Consider the following 23335-nt stretch of genomic DNA (forward strand, 5'->3'; position numbering starts at 1 on the left):
GAGTGGGCGTGTAGGGCTGGCGAACCCGGAGAAGGGCACTCAGAGACCCCTGGGACGTCACTTGCCTCGGGCCAAGGGAGGCGTCGGGGGAGGGAAATGGAGAGAGCGGACAATGCTGGGCTTGACTGAGCGCTGATGATGGTGATGGTGAAGAGGGTGATGACTCCTGTTCCTCCTCCCGCGCTGACTGAAGGCGCAAATTGCCCATCGTCTCCCTTTCAGCCGGCAGGATTCCTCTCTCCGCCAACCCTATGCGCTCTGTTCTGCGATTGGCTGACACTTTGCGCGTTCCCAAGCAGCTAAAACTCGAGGCTCCACTGTCCGGTGGTCTGATCGCAGGCGCTGGTCTTGGCTCGAGGGGCAGGGCGTTCAGCTGCTACTTGCCCGACACCCAGCAGTTGGGGAGGCCCGTCTGTCTCCCTGATAACGCGGCAGTGCCCGGAAGAGTGCCCTGGGCCCTGGATGATAGCTGTACCCGACCCTGCGGGGTAGGGCTCCACTAACGTCGTGGATATCTTCACGTTTGCTGATATTTTTTAGAAGTTGCTGAATTCGGCCCGGCTCACGCCTGTAATCCCAGCACTTTGGGAGGCCAAGGCGGGCGGATCACCGGAGGTCAGGAGTTCGAGACCAGCCTGGCCAAAGTGGTGAAACCCCGTCTCTACTAAAAATGCAAAAATTAGGTGGGCGTGGTGGCGGTGACCTGTAATCCCAGCTGCTCGGGAGGCTGAGGCAGGAGAATCGCTTGAACCAGGAGGTGGAGGTTGCAGTGAGCCAAGATCGTGCCCTGCACTCCAGCCTGGGCGACAGAGCTAGACTCCGTCTCAAAAAAAATATCAATCAATAAATAAAATAATATATTTTTTAAAAATTGCCGAATTCACAGGTGCATGGGGGCAAAACCAAGGCTCTGGCCTCGTCTGTGAGAAGCATGCTTGGCCGGCAGTGGTCTGCAGCATAACCTAACCACCTGGCCCAACAGAAAGAACTTATTTTTGCCTCCTGCCTAATTCCTTGGATGTGCAAAGAAAACGGAAGCAAAAGGGGTTTTTTTTTGTTTGTTTGTTTTGTTTTTAATTAAAAAAAAAACTTAGAAAGTCTTCGGACTCAGAAAAGGTTCATTTACTCGTCTTTGTTCTTTAGTACCCGATGCTGTGACAAATGCCTCAAGGATCAAATATCTGAGGCTGGGCGTGGTGTTTCAATCAGTCCTTTGTAGAGTAGCAGATGCCTCAAGAGGGAAAAACAAACAGAAACAACAGAAGAGAAGCTGGACATGTGCAGGCATCAAGTTAAATCAGTGTTAGGTTCTAAGAATATAGATTTCCAATAAGGAAATATTTACAGCTATACAACCAACCAATAGAAAAAAAAGGAAAAAAGGAATTAGATAAGAAGTCTATGACTGATTTGAACTTGCAGTGTATTAATTTTTAAAGTACTTTTATTTTAAGTGCTTGCTTACTCCTCACAACTCTTAAGTAGTACTACTATTATTCTCATTTTACTGATGAGGAAAGAGGGCTCAAAAAGTCCAGTAAGTTGACTGTGGATATCCAGCTGGTAAATGAGAGTAAGGGTTCAAATCCCAGACACTCTGACTTCAAAGCCCATTCTCTTAGTAACTTATACCTCATAATGATAAATAAATCATAATTAAGTCTGTTTGCATTCAAAGCTTTGCAGTCATTCTTCCTTTAAAATAAAAATATTTACCTGTTTTCCAACATTTCATTATTTTTTATTTCTGTGAATATTCATGTATATAATGTATGAACATTAGGCTACTTTTAAAACACTTTAACGTTGTAGTGCCAGTGTCACCCAGGTAAAGATAATAATTTCACAGCACAATAGGCATTTTCTTTGACTTGGAGCGTGTGGTTTTAATTTAACATTTTTTTCCTAGTTCTGCGCAAACCTCCATGGCTCTTGGTGCAAGGACGCCCTCTACAGGTTTTCCTAATCAAATACTAATTGAGAAGTACTCATACAATTTATTTTTTGGTGCAAGAAAAAGAGGAACTCAATTCTCTCCTAATTTGGTTTCCTCTAAGTGAAATTCTTCTGCAGCAGTTGAATTTGGTGTTGATAACAATGGCAATCTATCTTGCTATAAGCACATTTTTTTCCTTCCAGAATGGTTATTTTCTGTTTACTTCCCTCCAGCAGAGGACACTTAGAAAAACAATATTCTATTAGAGATAGATAAAGAAAAATGCTATTTAAAAATTTTTTGATATAAGCTCATTTGGTTATTAAAGGAGAGGAAGGAACATATGTTGTGTTATACAACAGCAATTTTTAAGAGTAGCAGCATGGATCTTTTTGTCGGGAGGTCCATCTCTAAGAGATGAAGCAGGCTTGACTCTCCTTTCTGTCGTTAAGGAGCAGTTAATATAGCTATTTCATTAAGAATTAAGTTTTTAAATTTCTTTAAACAAACACGTGACAATATTTACTAGCATATGATAAAAATTTGGAAATAATGTGCTTGGCAAGTCAACTTCATTTCATTTGAAAATTGTGCCATTTATTTTCCAGTTCATTATGCTTCCTTTCCTTGTGCGATTCCCTCTCACCAATTATGTGTGCAGGCAGCTTCATTTATTTGTTCATTAACTCATTTGCTTATTCAACAAAGATTTATTAAACACCTATTATGTGTAAGACATTGACCTGGAAATTATAGTACAAATAAAACATGATCATAGCCTTCAAAGTGCAATAGAGCTACTAAAATAAGTAAGACAAGCACCTAAACAGATGTAATACAAGGCAGAATGTGGTGATTGTTGATAAGGCAGAAAGACTGGAAATTCATAGAAGAAATCTTGTATCTAGAATTCTGGACATTTGTTCATTCATTCATTCATTCAAAATATATTTACCCAGTGTCTGATGTATGCCCTATATAAGCACAGGGGATAGAAAGGTAAGTGAGAAGACAGTCCTGCTCTCAAAGAACTCTCAATCTAACAAGAGAGTGTGTTGAGAATAAACAATAGGGAGGAATGAATGTCATGGTGGGAAAATGCACAGGGTATTTTGGGACTGAGGAAAATCCCTCGAGGCAGACTGGGTTCTGGGAACACTTTCTAGAGTAGAGCATACTTGAGCAGTCTTGAAGGTCAAAGGGTCAAAGGGGAGTTGATCATGCAAGGGGGAAAGATAAGGAACACCCATGCATAGACAATGGCAATAGTGAGAGCAAGAGACATGAGAAAGAATGGCACCATGCAGGATCTGCAGGTGCTGACCCTGTAGTATGATGAGCCTGGAATGGGAGGGGGAGGGAGCACCTGGGGATAAAGCCCAAAATGTAGGTAGGACCTGGTTATGGAAGATTGTGCTGAGGACAATTCTAAATAATTTGTTTAGGGTTGCTGTCCTCAAAGAGGCGAGGCGTAACTCCGCACTCCTGAAGTGTGGGATGTGCAGAGTGACTTCCTTTTATAGCGTGCAGTGTGGAAAGTGGGGAAAGTAACAAAGCTGACAAACACTACTTCAACTAGGTGATCAAGAGCATCAACAGAGATGAGTCATGTGGATAGTATGTGCCCTTGATACAATGTGATGAGAATGGTACTTTATCTCTGTGATCTTGCTCCTGAAAACCCATAACCCCAGTCTAGTCACAACAAAAATATCAGAAAAACCCAACTGAGGGACATTCTACAAAATTCTGATCAGTATGCCTCAAAACTGTCAGTGAATAAAAAAGGGAAGTCTGAGAAACTCGTAGCTAAGAGGAACCTAAAGACAAATGACTACCAAATGTAATGTGCTATCCTGGACAGGATCCAGGAATAGAAAAAGGACATTAGGTAAAGCTAAGGAAATGTCAGTCAACTACTACTAACACTGTATCAATATTAGCTCATTAATTGTGACAAATGTACCATTCTAATGTAGAATGTTAGTAACAGGGAAAGTTGGGTGTGGGGTATATGGAAACTCTCTGTACTATCTTTGCCATTTTTGCTGTAAATCTAAAACTGTTCTAAAATATAAAGCTTATTTTAAAAATTAAAAATCAAGACTTGAGTATGTTTAAAAAATCTTTGCTGCTGACATTTGAAAAGCAGATTTTTTAATTAAAAATTTGATTTCTGGCTTCTCTTGAAAATGTAGAGATCTGACAATATTCCCTTCTGACAAAGAATCAGATGGTGTGAGTAGTGGCTGCCCTTCAAACAGGGCTAGTGCACCCAGTCCTTACAGTTGCACTACTTTTCCACCTAGCATGCTTTGCTCTTTTACTTTACCATCTAGGCTTCTATAGGCTCCTGAGTTTGCCATGCGTGTCCTGGAGACCTGGAGGAACAGGGAAGACGACGGTATCTGAGGGGGCTGAAGCCAGTGCTCATCTTGGAAGTGCAGTTGTGTGGGAACCAGGGCAAACACTGCTCTAGGGGTAGGTCTTGTCAGTGTCCAGCCATTCACTCACCCAGGCAAGTTGCCAGAACTATCTTGGTGATTGCAGGCATTGGGACTGAGACTGGGGCATATCAGCTGCACCCTGAGCTGTGTCTTGGAGAAGGAAGGAGCAGATACCCCTCTACTACACTGCTGTGGAGAGGAAGACACAAGATAGTAAATGAAAAGGGCAAGTTGGCGAGGATTATGCTTAAAAAACTCTCTTCTTATACAACTATATATAATAGCTATACATAACTATGGATATACTATAACTGTCTGTCTATTCTATAATGTCTGAAAGTTTATATAACAAAATATTTCCAGTGGTTACCTATAGGAAGTAGGAACACGGATAGGGAATGATTTTCCATTTATGCACAAATATTTTTCTGATTCATAATAAAATGAGCCGATGCTTTTGTAATTGAAAACCATTTTTAAGAAGAGAAAAAGGTTGTTTTATGCCTGTTTCAGTCGGTTTCTCCTGAAGTAGGCAACTGTCAACACCTAGGTTAGCACCTCTTGCTATGCGGCTTGCACACTTTACCACTTAAGAACTGCACATCACAACACATGACAGCTCATTACTGAAGCACAGCATGACTGGAGCATTCCTCATCATCCTATGTGACATTCTTGCCCTTCTTTCTTCACATGATGGCATTGCCAAGCAACCTAGTATATCTTGTCTTTCAAAAACCATATCCGTTCTTTTTTGTTCATCCATGCTGTTTTATCCTTATGACATTTAATGAAGGTTTTTTTTTATATATGATAAGGAAGAAAGGGAAAACAATTTCATTGCCCAATAGTGGAGGAATGAGAAAGTAAATTAGAGTATCTTCATAGGAAGAAGTATTATTGAACTATTAAAATTGATGTTCTAACAGATATTCAACCATGAATCTATCACCACAATAAAGATAATAGATACTACCTATCACTCCCAAAAGTTTAACAAAATATATACTTTAAATATGTGCAGTTTATTGGATGTCCACTATATTTAATTAAACCCCTTTCAAAGAAATTTTTTAAAATAGTGTTTCATCAGGAAGAAAAAATGGTAAATTGAACTGTATTAAAATTAAGAACCTGTTATCAAAAGACAGTATTGAGAGTGAAAAGACAAGCCATAGAATGGGAGAAGATATGTGGATGTATGAGACTCTTATCCAGATCATATAAAGAATTTCCACAAATCTACAAGAGAAAAGAGAGTCCAGTAGAAAAATGGTCAAAGGCTTGAACAAAGAACATACCTAAATACCAATTAATACATTAAAAATGGCAACTTCATTAGCCATCAGAGAAATGTGAATTAAAACTACAGTGAGAAACCTCTTCAGACCCATCAGAATGGTTAAAATGAAATAGAAAGAATATATGAGGTTAATGAGGATATGAAGGTTAGTGAGCATATGAAGCAAACAAAACTTATATACTGCTGGTAGTAATGTAAATTGGTACAACCATTTTGGAAAACTGAAAAGAAGTACTAAAGCTGAACCCAGCAATTATACTCTCAGGTATAAGCCCAACAAAAAAAGATGTCTCTCTCTCTCTCTCTCTCTCTCTTTCTCTCTCTCTCTCTATATATATAGTCATCCAAAGTCATACATAAATATACGTGTGTGTGTGTGTATATATACATAGTCATCCAAACACATGTTTATAAAATCCCTGTTTATAATGGCACCAAAATGGACACAATCCAAAGATCTATTGACAGTGGAATGGATAAAGAAATTATTACATATTTATAAATGAAATATTACATAGCAATAAGAATAACAAATTGTATTAGTTTTTGTGATTAAAAGCAATGGTAAAAAGTCGCAATTACTTTTTTTTTTTTTGAGACGGAGTGTCGCTCTGTCACCCAGGCTGGAGTGCAGTGGCCGGATCTCAGCTCACTGCAAGCTCCGCCTCCCAGGTTCCCGCCATTCTCCTGCCTCAGCCTCCCGGGTAGCTGGGACTACAGGCGCCCGCCACCTCGCCCGGCTAGTTTTTTGTCTTTTTTGGTAGAGATGGGGTTTCACCGTGTTAGCCAGGCTGGTCTTGATCTCCTGACCTCGTGATCCGCCCGTCTCGGCCTCCCAAAGTGCTGGGATTACAGGCTTGAGCCACCGCACCCGGCCAAAAGTCGCAATTACTTTTGCCCCATCCTAATAATTACAACATTAATGACTCTTGAAAAACATCATGTTGAGTTAAAAAAGCCAAAATGTACATACTTTGGTTTTAAATATGATTCCATATTTTAAAAATTCAAAAATATGAGAAACTAACTTATGATATTAGAAATCAAGATAGTAATAACCTTTGAAGAGTGGTAATGATTGGAAAGGACATAAAAGAGGCTTCAGTGGTACTAATAATGTTTTGTTTCTTGATTTGAATCTTGGCTACATCAGAATGTTTCTTTTGTGAAAATTCAGTAAGTTGTCCACTTACGATTGATGTACTTTTCTATATGCATGTTATAGTTTAATAAAACATTTATTAAAATTAGAAAAAATCATGAATGGGCTAGAAGAAAACATGGGCAAATGTACTTGTAAGTTTAGAATGGGGAAGGCCATTCTAAGGAAGACAAAAACTATTTTTTAAAGATATATAAATTTGGCCAGGCGCAGGGGCTCATGCCTGTAATCCCAGCACTTTAGGAGGCTGAAGTGGGAGTATTGCTTGAGCTCAGGAGTTTGGGACCAGCCTGGGCAACATAGTGAGACCCCCATCTCCACAAAAAAGTTTTAAAAATAGCCAGGTGTGGTGGCATGGGCATGTAGTTCTAGCTCTTGGGAGGCTGGGGTGGGAGGATCTCTTGAGCCCAGAAATTTAAGGCTGCAGTGAGTTATGATCACTTGCTACACTCCAGCCTGGGCAACAGAGCAAGATTATGTCTCAAAAAAAAAAAAAAAAAGATGTATAAATTTGACCTGAAAAAAGTTTTAAAAAGCTATGTAGGAAAACCCATCACAAACAAAATACTAGGGAAAATATCTGCAAAAACATGACAAAGGGAAAAGTACGCCATCCAGTAGAACAATGGACAAGGATATAGATGATTAACAGAAACAGAAAGACAAAAAGATACTTCATTCATAATGAAAGAGAAATGTTGTTTTGTTTTACTGATTGCCCAAATATAAAATACTGATAAATATAAAATTAAACAAATTAAAAAGTAAATACACATAAATATTATCAAGAATATAGGAATCAGATAATCTAATATATTATTGGTGAGAGTGTAAATTGATTCATCTTTTTTGGAGAACAATGCTCTATTTCCCGATATCCATAAAAATTCAACATCCATATATCCTTTGACTCAATAATTCCACTGCTAGGAATATGAATATACTTGAAATATACTGACTTCTTTCTATTCTAAGTTCTAGCTTTCTATCCATTCCTACATTCAGAAAGTTATCACAGACACAGACATCTTAGAACACAGACACTTGAAGCACTAAAAAATTCCATGAGTAATAGAAGTCCTCTATAAAGGAGCTTAATTCAGAATAAGCCTCAAATAATGAAATGAGACAATTCTGACATATTGCTTTGATGAGGCTATTTTGCCTGGAGTGGGAGTGGGCACACCATATTCACCCATCCTTTTGACAGAGTTGTTTTGGTGTCAATAGGAACGTGACTGCCACTGCCACAAAGGAACCCTCATTTCTTCTTTCCCTGAGATTTTCTGTGTCTGATGAGGCTAAGGAATGGCAAAAAGCTGAGGGGTGTGGTGAAAACATCTAGTTCGTATATTATGTGGGAAAAAATATTGAAAATGTGGTCTATAAACCTTCTAGGAACAAATTTAGGTAAGCATTTGGCAATCTTTCTAAACAAAAATATTAAAGCCAGAAGCCACATAAAAGATAGTCTGTCATCTATGTTTGCCTTTTATGTGGTTTCTGTATATGTGCACATCTATATATCTATATCTATTTACCTGGATATAGTACATATCTATATAGATACCTCTATTTACATAGATACAGTTATATAAATATAGTTATTGGTGTAGGTATAGATATACTCAGTGATTCCAGCAGGAAAACGTTAAAGGATTAATTAAACAACATTAAAGAATTAAAGAAACAACATAAATGGATACATGATGTCCTCAGGGGAAAATGTTGGGTTAAAATCCCTAATATAAGGCAATTCTTGCCAAATTTTTTAAAAAGAGAAAATTTTTAAAGAAAATGATTATCTTTAAAAATCTTCAACATATAGGCATTTGCTTTATTTTAAAATTAAGCTTCAAAAGTAATTAACAGTAAGTTATTAGTAGATGAAAAATGCTTTAAACTTTATCATATAATTTAGATAACGTCTCATCAGATGAGTCTTTTGGTTACAGCTCTCTTGGTCCTGTGGGGACCTCAATGAGAAATGTTGTCTGACACTGGAAATAGGAGACTTGAGAATATTTTATAACAAATTTTGACAAAAGAATTTTTTTAAAAAAGCTTTATTTATGAGACATTATTATCATCAAGAAAGGAGAAATTGTCTTTCTAATTGCCAGGAATTAAGATTTAAACCATCAAAGACTATACCAAGTCCCTTGATTTAGCTCATAATAGAACAAACAACAAATAAACAAATTGCCTACCAAAGTACTCTTATACCCTGAGCAGCATTGGAAAATTAGCCCGATAAGGAAGGAAGGAAGATAGGTAGGATTCTTATCAAGATCTGGGCAGATCTTTCACGAATAAAAGCTAACTGCAAGGCCAAGCTGGATATTTCTTGATTCACTTTAGGAAAGTAGATATTAATATTTTGTAGTTAGCTGATGAATGTTTTGACCAACGTGAGTTACTAAGTTAGACTCCCCTCCCTAATTTTTCTTCCAAATTATCCAGATCCAAGTACAAATTATCTGGGTAATGTAGACAAAATAAGAGGTTTGGTCTTACTTATACAACCAGCAAAATCAGACAGACCTTCCAGGAGGATCTCATCCATCTACTCCTCCATTTTGACTATATCTTACTTCTCTAGTGCCTTTGTTAATAGCACATGTGCTTCATGATAAAGAACCATAGTTCTGGAGAAAAGCTTGAATACTGCATGTGATGATTTTTTTTTATTTGTATGTTGAGTACTTGAGTATGTAAAAATAAAACTGATCTATATGTGACTTTAAATAAATTTTTAAAATTTGTAAAAGAAACAATGTTCATCAAAATTAAGATATACAATGAAATGCAATATTGCAGGTTAAAATGGTGTTTAATTAAATTTGTTGACACACAGAAAACAATAGATGTTAGTGTGAATGCATGAAAAAGGAATGCTTATAACATTGTTGGTGACAACGTAAATTAGTGCAACCTCTACGGAAAACAGTGTGGAGATTTCTCAAAGAACTAAAAGTAGATCTACCATTTGATCCAGGAATCCCACTATTGGGTATTTACCCAAAGGAAAATAATTTTCTTTTAAAAATAGCTTTATTGAGAAATAATTGATATACAAAAAGCTGTACATATTTAATGTGTACAATTTAAAGTGTTTGGACATATGGAAACACTTGTGATATTATCACCACAATTAAGGCAATGGACATATACAGCATCTCCCAAAGTTTCCTTCTGTTCCTTTGTTTTCGTTTCTGTTTTTGTTTTGTGTATGTATATGTGTGGTAAGGACACTTAATATAATTGTTAAGATACACCCTCAACAAATTTAGAAGCGCACAATACTGTACAGGCACTATGTTGTACAGTAGAGCTCTAGAACGTATTCATCTAGCATAACTGGAACTTTATACCCATTGAACAACTCCCCATTTTCTCCATTCCCCTGCCCCGGAAACCACTATTGTATTTTTTGCTTCTGTGAGTTTGACTATCATAGATACCTTCATGTAAGTGGAATCACATGGTATTTGTCCTTCTGTGATTGGGTGATTTTACTTGGCATAAATGTCCTCCACGTTTATTCATGTTATCACAAATGATAGGATTTTCTTCCTTTTTAAGGCGGAATAATATTCTACTGTATATATTAAATATATACAACATTTTCTTTATCCATTCATCTGTTAATGGGCACTAGTGTTGTTTCCATATCTTGGCTATTGTGAATAATGCCACAAAGAACAAGGAAGTGCAGGTATCTTTTAAAAACAACAACAGTAGGCCAGGCGCGGTGGCTCATACCTGAAATTCCAGCACTTTGGGAGGCTGAGGTGGGCGGATCACGAGGTCAGGAGATGGAGACCATCCTGCCTAACATGGTGAAACCCCGTCTCTACTAAAAATACAAAAAATCGTCCAGGCATGATGGCGGGTGCCTGTAGTCCCAGCTACTCGGGAGGCAGAGGCAGGAGAATGGCGTGAACCCGGGAGGTGGAGCTTGCAGTGAGCCGGGATCTCGCCACTGCACTCCAGCCTGGGCGACAGAGCGAGACTCCGCCTCAAAAAATTAATAAATAAAATAAAATAAAAACAACAACGGCAACAACAACAATCCCAGAAGTCCTGTTTTCAACTCTTTTAGATATATACTCAGAAGCAGAAGTGCTGAATCACATGGTAGTTCTATTTTTAATTTTTAAAGGAACTTTCGTACTGTTTTCCAGAATGACTGCACCATTTTACATTCCCACCTACAGTGTACATGGTTTCCAATTTCTCCACTTCCCTGACAATACTTGTGTGTTTTTTAAATAACAGTCATTCTAAGAGGTATGAGGTTATATCTCATTGTGGTTTTGATTTGCATTTCCTTGATGATTAATGATGTTGAACATCTTTCATATACCTGCTGACCATTTGTATGTCTTCTTTGGAGAAATGTCTGTTCAAGTCCTTTGCTCATTTTTAAATTGGGTTATTGGTATTTTTGTTACTGAGTTGTATGAGTTCCTTATGTATTTTAGATATTAACCTCTAATCAGATTTATGGTTTTCAAATATTTTCCCTCATTCCATAGGTTTTCTTTTCACTCTGTTGGTTGTTTCCTTCACTGTACAGAAGATTTTTAGTTTGATGAAATCCCACGTGTCTATTTTTAATTTTGTTGTCTGTGCTTTTGAGGTCAGATACAAGAAATCATTATCAAGACTAATATAAAGAAGGCTTTTTCTTATGTTTTCTTCTAGGAGTTTTACAGTTTCTCATCTTATGTTTAAGTCTATTTTCTATGTTTTACCTTTTTAGGTTTCATATTTAAGTTTTACATATATATTATTTCATTTTATTTTTATTTATTTAGTTTTTTGAGATGGAGTCTCGCTCTGTTGCCCGGGCTGGAGAGCAGTGGTGCGACCTCGGCTCACTGCAACCTCCACCTCCCAGGTTCAAGTGATTCTCCTGCCTCAGCCTCCTGAGTAGAAGTTTTATATTTAATCCATTTTGAGTCGATGTTTGTGTATAACATAAAGTAAGAGTCCAATTTCATTTTTTTAATGTGGATATACAGCTTTGCCAGCATCATTTGTTGAAGAGATTACTCTTTCCCCATAGTGTTTTCTTGACATTTTGTTGAAGATCATTGGCAGTATAGGCATGGGTTTATTTCTGGCCTCTATATTAAGTTCCATTGGTCAGTATGTCTGTCCTTATGACAGTACCATACTGTTTTAATTACTGTAGCTTTAGCATATATTTTAAAATAAGAAAGTGTGATAACTCCAGCTTTGTTCTTCTTTCTCAAGATCTCTTTAACTGTTTGGGTTCCTTGTGGATGAGTATGAGTTTTATAATTTAAAACAATTTTTGTAAAAAAATGACAGCAAGATTTAGGTAGAAGTAGCATTGAATCTGTAGATCACTTTGGGTAATATGTACATTTTTAACAAGATTATGGCTTTTAATCCATGAACATAGGATGTTCAATTATTTGTGTCTGCTTTAATTTCTTTCATCAATGCTTTGTAGTTTTCAGTGCACAAGTCTTTCATCCCCTTTATTAAGTGTATTCCTAAGTATTTTTTTCCATTTGATGCTATTGTCATTGGGATTGTCTTCTTGATTTCCTTTTAGGGTGGTTTGTGATTAATGTATAGAAATGGACCTGACTTTTGTTTGTTGAATTTGTATCCTGCAATTTTACAGCTTCATTTATTAGCTTCAAGAGTTTTTTTTGTTTGTTTGTTGTTTTTTATTTTTCCCATGTGTGGTGTCGTTAGGGTTTTTATGTATAAGATTATGTCATCTGTAAACAGGGAAATTTTATTCCTTTTTTTCCAATTTGGATTCTATTTATTTATTTTTGCCTAATTGCTCTGGCTAAGACTTCTATGTTAAATAAAAGTGGCAAGAGTGAGCATCCTTGTCATGTTTCTGATCTTAGAGGAAAAGCTTTCACTTTGTCGCCCCTGTGTATGATGTTAGCTGTGGGCTTGTCATATATGGCCTTTACTATGTTGAAGTATATGGCTTCTATTCATAGTTTGTCACTCATCTTTATGAAAGCATGTTGAATTTTATCAAATGCTTTCTCTAAATCAACTGAGTTAATCATGCAACTGTTATCCTTCTTTCTGTGTATGTGGTGTATTACATGTATTGATTTGAATATGTTAAACCATCCTTGCATCCAGGGAAACAACTCATTTGATTATGGTATATGATCCTGTCAGTGTGCTATTACGTTTTATTTGTTAGTATTTTGTTGAGGAGTTTTGCATCTATATTCTTCAGAAACATTGGCATGTCTTTTTTTTTTTGTATGTCTTTGGCTTTGGAATCAAGAGAACACTGACCCCATAAAATAATTTTGGAAGTGTTTTCTTCAATTTTTTGAAAGGGTTTGAGAAGGATTGGGATTAATGTTTCTTTAAAGGTTTGGGAGAATTCACTAGTGATGCCATCTGATTCCAGGCTTTTCTTCACTGGAAGGTTTTTAATTACCCATTTAATCCTCTTAGTCATTATTGGTCTGTTCAGATTTTCCAGTCTTCACGATTACGTTTTTATAGGTTGTACGTATCTAGGAATTTATTCATTTCTTCTAGGTTATCTAATTTGTTGACAAACAGTGATTAACTTTGAATAGTTATGTTACTTGAGATTTTCACTTGTTTCTTTATGTTGTTTAATTGTAATATCTAAATCTTTTACATTCAGCATGTATAAAGAAGAGAAAGTAAAACTACTTCACTTTGTTTAAAAAATATTTAATTTTTTTTCAGAGAGAGGGAATCTAAATTTCATGTTTCCCCACAAATGATGATTGTTTTGGAGTCTGCCAGAGCATTATTAAAGGTCAGCTATCAATAAATTTGATAAAGTCAAGGCTTACAAAGACCTCTCTCATTTTTCCAAGAATACCAAGGAACTGAATCCTCTCTGGAGCCTTGTTTACAACATATTATAGTCTACAGAATTTCACCTTCTCTTTGGGCTCTTAATACCATTTGGGAGTCAATGTAGTGTCATTGAAAGAACACAAACTGTGTAATCAAGACTTCTTCCACTTCCCCTCTCACCTCCTAACCTTCAGTTGAGTATGTATTTGAGGACTCATTATTTGATTATTTACTTCAGCTCAGATTCACTTCTGGCTTCAAAGTACCCTGAAATATAATACACGCTTCATGAGTGTCTGTTAAATATATATTGAGAAAGTTAATTCAGTGTTTGGTTGGTGCCGTCTTGAAAGGTACTAGTTTCTTTCAAATTACTATAGGCAGTCTGTGAAAATTTACTCTAACTCAGGTTGTTCTGATAATATAAATGCCTGTGACATTCATCACTCATTTGTATGGACCCACATAACTTATTCCCAAGAGGTGTTTGTTCTGCCTTTTGGAGATTGCAATAGAAAGTTTTGTATATTGCAAATAGAAAGGCATTTGCTCTACCTTTGTGATAGACAATGGGGGCACAGGTCTAGGTTCATCAACCTTAGCAGCACCAACTAGAATCTTAAATAAAGCAATGTAACTGTAAAAACCCTTTCCATACGCTAAAAGAAAAATCTTTATAATTAAAAAACTTTTTACCAAAGACCTTATATATTGTGAAAGTTGCCTTATTGATTACTGACAATCCCACTTTATCATGGCATATGAGTCTTTTAATGTGCTGTCAAAATCAGTTTGCTAATATTTTGTCTAGGATTTTTGCATTTATACTATTCAGAGTATTGAACTGTAATTTTATTTTTAAATAAGAGTTGAATTCAGCCAGGTGTGGTGGCTCACTAATCCCAGCACTTTGGGAAACCAAGGCAGGCGGATCACTTGAGGTTGGGAGTTCGAGACCAGCCTGACCAACAAGGAAAACCCCCCTCTCTACTAAAAATACAGAATTAGCCAGGTATGGTGGCGCATGCCTGTAATCTCGGCTACTCAGGAGGCTGAGGCAGAAGAATTGCTTGAACCCGGGAGGCGGAGGTTGCAGTGAACCGAGATCACACCATTGCACTCCAGCCCTGGGCAAGAGTGAAACTCTGTCTCAAGAAAAGAAGAAAAAAAGGTGTTGAATTCTGTGTCTTGCAGTCATTCTTGAGAATACTCAAGTTTGCTGAGGCATTTTGCCCTGGACCATCTGAACATGATACATTTCCTTTCCATGTATGGGAAATCAAACAATAACCAGATTGTGTGACTGGCTTCATTCAGATAAATACTGAAGAGCATTTGTGCCAGTGATAACCTTCTTCTTAGAAAATATGTAATTACAGAATTTTAAAAGGAAATCTTCAACATTTCAAGGGAGATCAGCTAATTATGAAAGGAAGACCTAATGAGGGGACAATACCTTGGCAGAGTTAACACTAAGAAGTTAGTTTTGTGCAGATGAATCTAGTCTTATTAACTTCCAAGTTGATCAGGACGACAGAGATTGTTTCAGGCTAAAAAATACTCAGAACTGGTATAAACAAAAATGATTATTTATTAATCTCTATTTTGTGTCTTTATGTGTGGTCAGTCAGTGGCAGTTACAAGATGAGACACAAGAGAAGCTCAGGAAAACAAAATTTATTGTACTCACAGGACTCAGAAACAGGAGGCTCAGCAAGCCACACAAGGTCACATGTGAGGGAGAGCCTAGGCTATGGCCTTTATTGGAGCTTCCATGGGAGAGGCAAGGCAGGGCAAACAGCCTAGGATTGGCTGTTTGAATAATTTCAGGAGGCTCCAAACTTTAAGGATAGTCCTTAGCTGCCTGGTACCTAGCCCTGCAATGATTAAAGGAAAAGAATATTTCTTCCTAGGATGTAAGGGTAACAAAGACGAGGTGTGGCTCTGAAATGGTTGGTTGGCATATCAAAGGCATGTTCTTTTTGCTATTTCTATGAATTATCTTGGCCCCAGGAGGAGCAGTCTCTCTACAATAAGAAACATTTTTAAGCTGTCAAAACATTATAGTTTAGAGAAAATAAATAAATATAAACAATACAATATGCAATATGGGAAATCTATTTCTAGAGACTAGAACACGAAAGTAGCACTTCAAGATATTCCTTTCCTAGTGTGAACTTATCTGAGAAATTCAACTGGTAATCAGGAGATTGGCGAACATTAATCCAGGATGATTATCCGGCATGAGATTACTAGATGGCAAAAGAGATACTTCATCTTGGCCAGTGGGTCTCAACTGTAGCCCACCAGGAAGAATTTTAGAAATTTTTTGGTTGTTGAGACTGGAGAGTACTTTGGGCTCTTACAGGTATAAGCCAGGGATGGTAGATGTCCTGCTATGCTTGAGATAAGACCATACTGGAATTGTCCCAAGTCTATACATTTTTTGATTGCCCCAATGGAGATTCGTGTAGATGAAAAACCTATTCATACATAGCCGAACGCTAGAAACCTAACTGCATTTTGCATTAAAAAACACACCTTTTTTTTTTTTTTTTTTTTCTGAGACAGAGTTTCGCTATGATGCCCAAGCTGGAGTGCAATGGTGCCATCTCACTGCAACCTCCGCCTCCTGGATTCAAGCAATTCTCCTGCTTCAGCAAAGAAGCTGGGATTACAGACATGTACACTAAATTTTCCAGAACTACAACTCTTGTGGATAATAAGATTCTCTGAAAAGTAAGAAAGTAAAATCCTACTTGGTTTTGTTCTGATCCTTACCAAGAATTGTTCATATTTCATAAAAATCACATCATCACACCTCTGTTTTTTTCTTTTTATTTTCCTGTATTTTTTAATGCAGAACAGCTTCTGATCTTGTTACGTCCCTTAAAATGAAAACTTTTCCATCAAAGTAGATGTAAGCATTTCATTACTTCACTTGTGCTCAACCATTTTCATTGTGAATACCTGTTATTTTATTAATTGAATTTTTGCTTCTTTTATTTATGTTAGAGTAGTATATTGATTTTTTGTATTTATATTTGTCAAAGTAGATAAATATTATTTACGGATTCTATTTGAAGATTATAAAGAGATAAGAGCAGAATATCTGTTATAAAAAGGCAGCTTTGGCTCATCCTGTAAAGTCTATATACTCTATGATTCCATTTATGTGACATTCTAGAAAATCAACAGAATGGGGAAGACATCAACGGTCATCAGGGACTAAAGGTTTGGGGGAGGGTTTGATTACATAGGAGTAGCATGAAGGAATTTTTTTGGGGGAAGTCAATGTTAACTGCTGTGAATCTTGACTATTGTGGTAATTACATGACTACTTGCAGTTGTCAAACATTATAGACATATACACCAATAAAAAAGTGAGTTTTATTGTATATACATTTTAAAATAAATTTAAATAATTTTAAAAACTGGAGGATAAACAGAAATAAAATCCAGAAAATAAAAAAACCAAAATGGTGGCATTGAGTCTCATGTTAAAAACCACTGAATTATGCCTTTGAAACCCATGATGACATTCCTGCCTCCAGAAACAGTTCACATCTCTAGTGAATGAACTACTTTATTCCCGTCAGGGCCAATTTCATTCTCCTGTGACTAGTGTCAGCTATGTGGAGAAAAAAATCTTTTTTTATTGAATTCATAGTAATGAATGAACTATATTTCAACCAAAGCCATCAACGTATTGGCAGTTAGAATGAAAAATTCTAGTGATCTTTTTATTATACTATATTGCCATACTAGTTTTGTGCTAAAGTGGAAGAATACTGTGAGTTCTTAAGTTTTTCCATTCATTGCCAGCATTACCCCTCTAACGTAAAATAAAATACCATTACTCATATTACAGTGCCACCTGAGTTTACTAAGAAAGTAGGAAAAAAAAAAAAGAAAAAGAAAAAGCAATTTTCTTAATAACATTAGCATTCACATTCCTAGAAGAAAAGTGTACTGTAATGTCACTTCTATTGACAGAATATACAAGTCTCTTGTGTTTTTATCAGGTGTTTACAATAGGTCAGTGTTTTGGCTAGGGTGTTTAATGCTTTTTGCCATTTATAGTATATTCTGTAGCCTTCTAAAACTGCTTTGGGAAATTTTAACATGTAGAAATGTTTAGTTCACTTATTGCAGGCAATTAAAATAGTTAAGGGAGGAACATTAGCTAATAAAATGTCTTAATTTGGATAATATCCAAATAATAGGTGTCACAATGATGAATTAATAGCTCTTTAAATTGACTTGCCAAACAGCTATTCAACCAATTAAGCCACATGAGTAACTAGCAAGAATATAACATTTAGATGACTATTAATTGGTACCTATGCTAAGAACCTGTAATTCAAATTCAGTATGTTTGGCTTTCTAAAAGAAGAACCAAATAAATATTCATTTAATACATTTGCTTCATAGCAATTGACACTGGAATTGAGTGTGAATTCAAATATTTTAGAAATAATAAACAAAATGTATTTTTATGGATTGTAAACTGAATCATGGATTTGAAGGCAGGATTAGAGTTCTTCATGCCCACATTGCACATTGCAGTATCTGTGGCACATAGCCTTCAAGAAGTATCCTACTTCAGCTACTCATGACTGAGTTTGCAATCATCCTGTCCACCATCAATTTAAAATTGGTAGTTTCCATCTAGCAGGGGGGTGAGTGGGGTAGAAGTATAGATGAAATAAGATTGTCCGTGAATACTCAATAAGATAAATATAAACTGAAACTTCTCCTGCTAGTTATGATGGAATAACTGGTACTGGACTTGTCCTCCTATTGCAAACAACTAGAAAATTGGACTATCTGAGGGGACGAGGAGTGGGGAGGCTGAGGCAATTGTAATTTGTAGAGCAAAGAACTTAGAGAATAGAGCTGTGGAAGGAAGGAATGAAGGAAGGAAGGAAAGAAAGAAAGGGAAATAAAAGAAAGAGAGAGAGAAAGGAAGGAATGGAGAAGAAAGAAAGGAAGGGAGGAAGGGAATAAGGGAAGAAGGAAGGAAGGGAAGAAGGAAGGAAGGGAAGAAGGAGAGAAAGAAGAAAAGATAGAAAAATAAAGGAAGGAAGGGAGGAAGGAAGCAAGAAGGGAGAAAGGAAGTAAGAAAGAATGAGAGGAAGGGAGGTAAGAAGGAAGAGAGGGAGGGAGGAAGGAAGGAAAAGAGGAGGGGAGGAAGGAAGGGAGGAAGGAAGATAGGAAGGGAGGAGAAAGACAGGGGAAGGAAGCGAGAGAGAAAGGGAGGAAGGAAAGGAAGGAAGCGAGGAAGGAAGGAAAGAAGAGCTCAAGGAGTCTGTGTAGGACTCACAGACTTCTGAACATTTTTAAGGGGAAACTTCACAATGCTTTTTAAAGAACCACTGGAAAGCTATAAACTGAAAAATTCCCAGAGCACCCACAGAAGTCGGAGACATTTGGGCCGGGCACGGTGGCTCAAGCCTGTAATCCCAGCACTTTGGGAGGCCAAGGCAAGCGGATTATGAGGTCAGGAGATCGGGACCATCCTGGCTAACACGGCAAAACCCTGTCTCAACTAAAAATACAAAAATTGGCTGGGTGTGGTGGCGGGCACCTGTAGTCCCAGCTACTTGGGAGGCTGAGGCAGGAGAATGGCGTGAACCCAGGGGGCGGAGCTTGCAGTGAGCTGAGATCGCGCCACTGCACTCCAGCCCGGGCAACAGAGCGAGACTCTGCCTCAGGAAAAAAAAAAAAAAAAAAGAACTAGGAGACATTTGAGTTCCAACCAACCAAAGTGAAAAAACCTTATTGAACACCTGGGGCACTTGTTAGAGACTCCAGAAGGATAATCCTTTAATGGTAAGGTTAAACTAGCTCTAGAGTAAAGGGTTCCCTAGACCCACCCTGACGAAGCTTTCCAAAAAGATTTAAAAGAATAAAGATAATCTACAGGTAAACTAACTCCCTTCAAAACAAAATTCAAACACTTTAAAGAAAAATTTTCTTCTGGAGCTATTGGTGCCAAAAACATGCCCAAGGTCAATTCAGAGGTCCATGGGGCCAGCTAGCCTGAGCTTGCTCACCTTTAAAGTCTATGCAGCTCCAAAAAAGGACTTACCTCCCAAAAATCCCATGAAGGCTGATGAGCTTTCATTCTACTTAGTTCCCAAGGGTCAATATAAACATGTGGAGGAGTTAAGAACCCAGCTGGAAGAAAGCATCTCTCAGCTCCGACATTATCGTGAGCCACATACAAGTTGGTGTCAGGAAACATACTCCCAGACTAAGCCCAAGATGCAAAGTTTGGTTTTGTGGGGATTAGACAGCTATGAATATCTCCAAAATGTATCCTCTGGGTTTTTTTCCAAGACTTGGTGCTATAATTTTGCTGGCCTTGTTGGACTCCTTTTGGCTACAGACAGGTTCAAACATAAAGAAGCTGGTGTATCCACCTGGTTTCACAGCATTAGCTGCCTCTATCTATCATCCACAACAAGCCATTGTGTTTGCCCAGGTCAGCGGGGAGAGATTATATGATTGGGGTTTACAAAGATACATAGTCATAGAAGATACATGGAAGGAGCACTTTCAAAAGCTAGGAAATGAGAATTCACCTATAAATAAGAAGAAAATGCCATGCTTTGCCCATTTTAATCAGTTACAGGTAAGCATTGGAATCTCCTTACAATAAACCAGGGCTTCTACAGAAAAATGGCAGAGAAGTCAGTATTGAATGTATTAAATTTGCATTCTTCTTCAGGAAAATCTATATTAGGCCTCTGTTATCTTGAGGGATGCTGTCCTACAAGCAAACTAATCTGAAATCCTTTCACCTAGAGATAATGAACAAGCCTTAGAACTCCTCATTCTCATGTTGCTATTTATTTACATAATTAAAATCCAAGTAAAAGAAAAGAAAATTTTAAGTGCAGACATTTAAAGCCTAAAATTTGCATACTAAAATCAATATACAAAAAAGTATTAATAGGCATGTGAAGAAGCAGGAAAAAGTACAGGACAAATGAATCAATAGAAAAACACCAAGAAATGACAGCAATAATGAAATTCACAGATAAGGACTTTAAAACACCTATTTAAAATATACTCAAAAATTTAAAGGAGGCCGGGCACGGTGGCTCACACCTGTAATCCCAGCACTTTGGGAGGCTGAGGCAGGCGGATCACCTGAGGTCAGGAGTTCAAGACCAGCCTGGTCAATATGGCGAAACCCCGTCTCCACTAAAAATACAAAAATTATCTGGGCATGGCAGTGCACACCTGTAATCCCAGCTACTTGGGAGGCTGAGAATCGCTTGAACCCAGGAGGCAGAGGTTGTAGTCAGCCGAGATTGCACCACTGCACTCCAGCCTGGGTGACAGAGCAAGACTCCAACTGAAAAAAAGAAAAAAAAATGTAAAGGAAAATATGAATATAATGAGGAGAGAGATGACACATATAAAAATAATACAATTGGAACTTTTACACTGAAAAATGCAATATCTGAAATGAAAAAATTAATCAGACGGGTTTAAGAATAGATTAGATACTATAGAAGAAAAGATCAATAAACTTGAAGGCATAGCATTAGAAATTATCCAAACTGAAGCATATAGAAGGAAAAAAGAAAAAATAGGGCCTCAGCGATATGTGGAATAATATTATGCAGACTTTCACAAATGTATTTGAATTTCTGAGAAAAGGGAGGGCAGGAAGGCAGAAAAAGTATATTTGGAAAGATAATTTCTGAAATATCTCCAAATTAGATGAAAACTATAAACTCATAGATCCAAGAAGCTCAACAAATTGCAAGCAAGATAACTCCCCAAAAAACTATACCAAAGCACATCTTAAACTGCTAAAAACAAGTGATAAAAAGAGAAGAATCTCAAAAGCAGGTGGAGAATAAAAGACACATTACTTACAGGGAAATAAACTTAAAAATATCTGCTAGAAAAGAATGAATTTTACAGTGCCAAAAGAACAAAAAGAAGTCAATCTAGAATTCTACATTCAATGATAATGTCCTTTGATAAATTAATATGAAATAAAAAATTTTCAAACAGACATTGAAAAAAATTATCACCAGAAGAACTTCATTTCAAGAAATACAAAAGGACGTCTCAGGCTGAAGGAAAATTAAAACCAGAGAGAAATCAGAAGTGCTAAATATGTGGATAAATATAAAATAATATTTTCTCTTTTTAAAATTTCCTTGAAAAAGAATTGACTTTTTAAAGCAAAGATAATAACAATGTATTGTGAAATTCATAATACATAAAAATAAAGGCTATGACAACAAGAGCACAAAGAATGAGAGGGTGGAAATAGAAATATCTATTGGAAGGTTATTATATTTGAAGTAGTACAATATTATTTGAAGGTGAATGTGTTAAGTTAAAGTTGAAGATTATAAATTCTAGAAAAGACCAGGCTTGGTGGCTCATACCTGTAATCCCAGTACTTTGGGAGGCCAAGGCAGGTGGATCACCTGAGGTTAGGAGTTCAAGACCAGCCTGGCCAACATGGTGCAAGCCCATCTCCACTAAAAATATAAAAAATTAGCCGGGCATGGGGGCGAGCACCTGTAATCCCAGCTACCCAGGAGGCTGAGGCAGGAGAATCGCTTGTACCCGGGAGGCAGAGATTGCAGTGAGCTGAGATTGCGCCATTGCACTCCAGGCTGGGCAACAGAGTGAGACTCCATTAAAAAAAAAATCCTAGGTAAAGTATCAAAAATAAACAAATAACCAAAGAAGTGTAGCCAATAAGCTACTCTTACAGATTAAATGGAATACTAAAACATAGTCAATTAGTCTAAAACAAGGAAAAAAGGGACATAGAACAGATGTGGCAAACAGAAAACAAATAGCCAAATAGTAGATTTAAAGGTAACCATGTTATTAATTACAGGAACTATAAATGTCCAAACACCCCCATTTAAAAAGCAGAGATTGTCAGGATTTTTAAAAGGAAGACTCAATGATGCTGTCTACAAAAAACAGTATTTTAAATATGAAGACTAACATAGGTTAAAAGTAAAAGGATAGAAAAAAACATATAACAAGAAAACACTATTTATAAGAAAATTGGAGTGGATTTCTTAATATCAGACAAAATCAACTTCAGGACTACAAATATTAGTGGAAAAATTGTTGAAGCTGGGTGACTGATAAAGGACAGTTCATGATACTGTTCTATCTACTTTTGTTTATTGTTGAGATTTTTTATAATATAATAATAAAATTGAGAAGTGAGAAATGTGTTAAGACAATCAAACAAGACTCTTTTGTGTATGTGTGTGTGTGTGTGTGTATGTCTGTTTGCACTGAATATACTCATCACTTATTTTGGTCACCCATTTTGAGACAAAAATAGCTTTACTATTTGTGCATTAGCAGCCTTATATTATAGACACCAACCTTTTTTTCCTTTATTACTCTAATTTCTCTTATAATGATTAGAATACACACATTTTTGAAATAATGACACCTAGGGGCATTGGGGGGGTTAATAATTCTCCTGGTGAATGTGGGTATTAAGTTCTGGAAAACAGTGGTGGATTTTAGTTTTATAGATTTCCTAGAATTACTACTTATTGAAACACTGTTTGGAACTCATATTTTATAGCTATTTTTTCAAATAATACAGA

General features: G+C 36.8%; 1 protein-coding gene and 1 pseudogene across 1 annotated transcript in view; one reads left to right on the forward strand and one right to left on the reverse strand.

Annotated features, from left to right (window-relative positions):
- WIF1 (WNT inhibitory factor 1) overlaps positions 1–219 on the reverse strand; it is a 72309-nt gene extending 72090 nt beyond the window's left edge. Inside the window, exon 1 of the mRNA XM_028828786.2 lies at positions 66–219. Coding sequence (XP_028684619.2) covers positions 66–208 — 143 coding nt within the window. The 5' untranslated portion in view covers positions 209–219. The remainder of the gene's footprint in view (positions 1–65) is intronic.
- A 32-nt stretch (positions 220–251) lies between these two features.
- Positions 252–20460, forward strand: LOC100428336 (MICOS complex subunit MIC26 pseudogene; annotated as a pseudogene).
- Positions 20461–23335: the final 2875 nt, after the last annotated feature.

Source organism: Macaca mulatta, chromosome 11, assembly GCF_049350105.2.
Source record: "Macaca mulatta isolate MMU2019108-1 chromosome 11, T2T-MMU8v2.0, whole genome shotgun sequence".
NCBI lineage: Eukaryota > Metazoa > Chordata > Mammalia > Primates > Cercopithecidae > Macaca > Macaca mulatta.